The 3,009-nt window shown below is 31.8% G+C and overlaps 1 protein-coding gene across 1 annotated transcript; it reads left to right on the forward strand.

Moving 5' to 3' along the window:
* The first annotated feature begins 1,717 nt into the window (after positions 1-1,717).
* LOC111378040 (floral homeotic protein DEFICIENS) lies at positions 1,718-3,002 on the forward strand. The gene is made up of 6 exons (XM_023001199.1): positions 1,718-2,122; positions 2,230-2,296; positions 2,425-2,486; positions 2,588-2,687; positions 2,813-2,854; positions 2,946-3,002. Exons 1-6 carry the CDS (start codon positions 1,935-1,937, stop codon positions 3,000-3,002), a joined length of 516 nt encoding a protein of 171 aa, XP_022856967.1. The 5' UTR covers positions 1,718-1,934.
* Positions 3,003-3,009: the final 7 nt, after the last annotated feature.

Consider the following 3,009-nt stretch of genomic DNA (forward strand, 5'->3'; position numbering starts at 1 on the left):
AACAGAGCAAAAATAAGGATGAATTGAAATAAATATTGCAAAATAATAATATAAATTGGTGCATAAAGAAAAATGCGGAAAATTACCGGTCACTGGTTTTCGGTCGGTTCAACCGTCCGAATTTTATAAAAATACTCTTCATTGCGATATTATTCAGATTCGAAGTGATATTAAAATAATATCTCGAGAAGAATTATTTTATTTTTGTTCTTTGGTATTCACCTATGGCTAGAGGATGTTCTGACACATAAATGCTCTCTTCGTTGCAATATAATTCAGATTTGAAGTGAAATTAAAATCAATATGTTCTTCTTCACTCTTATCCCATATGTGGAAATTCCTTCAAATGACGAGTTTAAACTTTAACGTGTTGAGTGGGTTAATTATGACAATAATCATTAAAAGTTATTTTTAATAAATAATCACTCAAGTTTCTAATTGTTACACTGATGATCACTGGCACAAAAAATAATAACATTAAATCCTTCGTGACACTATTGAATGTCAATGCATCAATTAATGATATTATTTATTACGCCAAATTAATAAAAGAATTAGCTTTGGGGATTAAACGCTTTCTGATGAGAAAACATCATGCATCTATAATTTTAATTAGAATTTTGACTTGGAGAATTCACATTTTTAACATCGTGATGAAAGGACATTTGACTAAGGACCCAAGATGACTATATACTTATCGAGGATTAACAACGTTGTTATCTCCAAACTTGACACTGGCGTGCAAGCAATCATATTTAGGCCTTTTCAGCTACCCCCTGCGTCTAGCTAACAACCATACTTCAATTTTGGAAAAGTTAAATTATTTCTCATCCAAGTACGAATAATTACAACTTGGTCCTCACCCTAAGTTTTCTTGATAGAATCATCTCGAACCTATTAGATTAGCCTCCTTTGGACTATTAACTTATAAAGGATTTATAAATTAAGTCAAAATTAAACATTAATTTCGATTCACATTTATAATTACTGCTCATTAATTATTCACATATTTTATAAGATTTACTATTAATCCTCTTTATAAATGTTTTATAAATTTATCAAATGGAGGCTAATTTGTGAAGGAAGGTGATGTTGGAGAGTTTCAAAAATGCAGAAATTTGAGGATAATATATTGAAGTTAAAATGTGAATTAAATCAAATAAGTATTGCATGTTAACACATTTGGAAAAACACGGTTTAGAAATTAAAATCACTTTAAAGTGCTTTTGCTTTTTAGACATTTGTCTTGTAAAATTACGAACATACGTTGGATCATCTATTCAAAGATTCGGTTAGTCCACTGTTAAACTCGGCTCAATCCAATCGAAATTTAGCAAATTATATATATAAAATAAAGTGAAAAATGGCAGTGAAGGGCAATGAAGAATAGGATTCCATTCCAACGGTTCATCTAAAGAGAATGAGAAGTGACAAATGGGGAAGTTTAGTTTTAAAGCAAATCTACTCAAGTAACATCCACAGATTTCTCCAGTGTCTTTACTGTGAGATTCAAAAACCACCAAACGAAAGAATCAATCAATCAAATTGTAATTGAATTGAAGTAACAACAGAAAAGAATCACAATGCATGGGTAATTCCCATTCGACGGTAAAAAAAAGTTAATTGCTATATAACTGGTTAGGTTTGGGGTGTGTGTGTGGGTCCCAAACCCAACTCAATAGTCTTGAAATGCTGTACACTATTCATGGTGGTGACTGATAACAAGAAATGACTGATTCTTAAATCACTTTATGAAAACCTGCCGAACTTTTTCACGAATTTGGTAAATCTTTCCATTTTTGGAAACAATGGTCATTGAAACCCTTTAAGAGCATCCCTTCTTTATCTTCATCTCTTTCATCTGTTTGTCTTCTTCAGTATCTTATCACCATTTTAGAAAATCCATTTCTAGAGAGAGAGAGAGAGGGGAAAAAATGGCTCGTGGGAAGATCCAGATCAAGAGAATAGAGAACCAAACAAACAGGCAGGTGACTTATTCCAAGAGAAGAAATGGACTCTTCAAGAAAGCTCATGAACTCACTGTTCTTTGTGATGCTAAGGTTTCAATTATCATGATCTCCAGTACGCAGAAGATCCATGAGTATATTAGCCCTACGAGCACGTATGCTTCTTTCCCACTCTCTCTAAAAAAGCTCAGATTTTGTTTATTTTCATTGTAAATCAAATTATGGTAATTCATTAAAAGATTTTATTTTTGTAATTGTTTAGGACAAAGCAGTTGTTTGATCAGTATCAGAATGCTGTTGGGGTCGATCTTTGGATCACCCACTACGAGGTTTTTCTCATTTTCACACACACGCACACACACGTTTTTGGGTGTGCGCTTTTTTTTTTTGTCGCCTTTTCTTTTTTAACTGTGCTCCAAAAGATTCTATATACGTTTTAGAGATGAATTTTTTGCAGAAAATGCAAGAGCACTTAAGGAAGCTGAAGGATATTAATAAGAATCTTCGAAGAGAGATTAGGTAATAGATTAACTTCTATCTTATGATCTTTATTCTTGAGTTTTATATGTTCTTTTTTTTCAATTTCTTTTATGTGTGTGTGTGTGTGTGTGAATTGGCAGGCAAAGAATGGGAGAGAGCTTGAATGATCTAAACTACGATCAAATCGTTAATCTTATTGAAGATGTGGATGATTCTCTGAGGAAGATTCGTGAAAGAAAGGTTTTCTTAATTTTTCTGTTGACTATTACTTTAATCATTTCAAGATACTTTTGTTTTCTACCTATTTTTTATATAAATACACTAATTAACATATTTTTCTTGCTTTTGATGTAATTAAATGACAGTACAAAGTGATTGGCAACCAGATCGAGACTAGCAAGAAAAAGGTATAATTCTTAAAATCTTTTGGGTTCAAAAATTCCTATATATATATGAGTATTTGCGATGAATAGAATCTTTTTTCTGGGTTTCTTGCAGTTAAGGAACGTCGAAGAAATTCACAGAAATATACTTCTGGAATTTGTAAGCACCTAATATTAGT

Source organism: Olea europaea, unplaced genomic scaffold (genome assembly GCF_002742605.1).
Source record: "Olea europaea var. sylvestris unplaced genomic scaffold, O_europaea_v1 scaffold1760, whole genome shotgun sequence".
Classification (NCBI taxonomy): Eukaryota; Viridiplantae; Streptophyta; class Magnoliopsida; order Lamiales; family Oleaceae; genus Olea; species Olea europaea.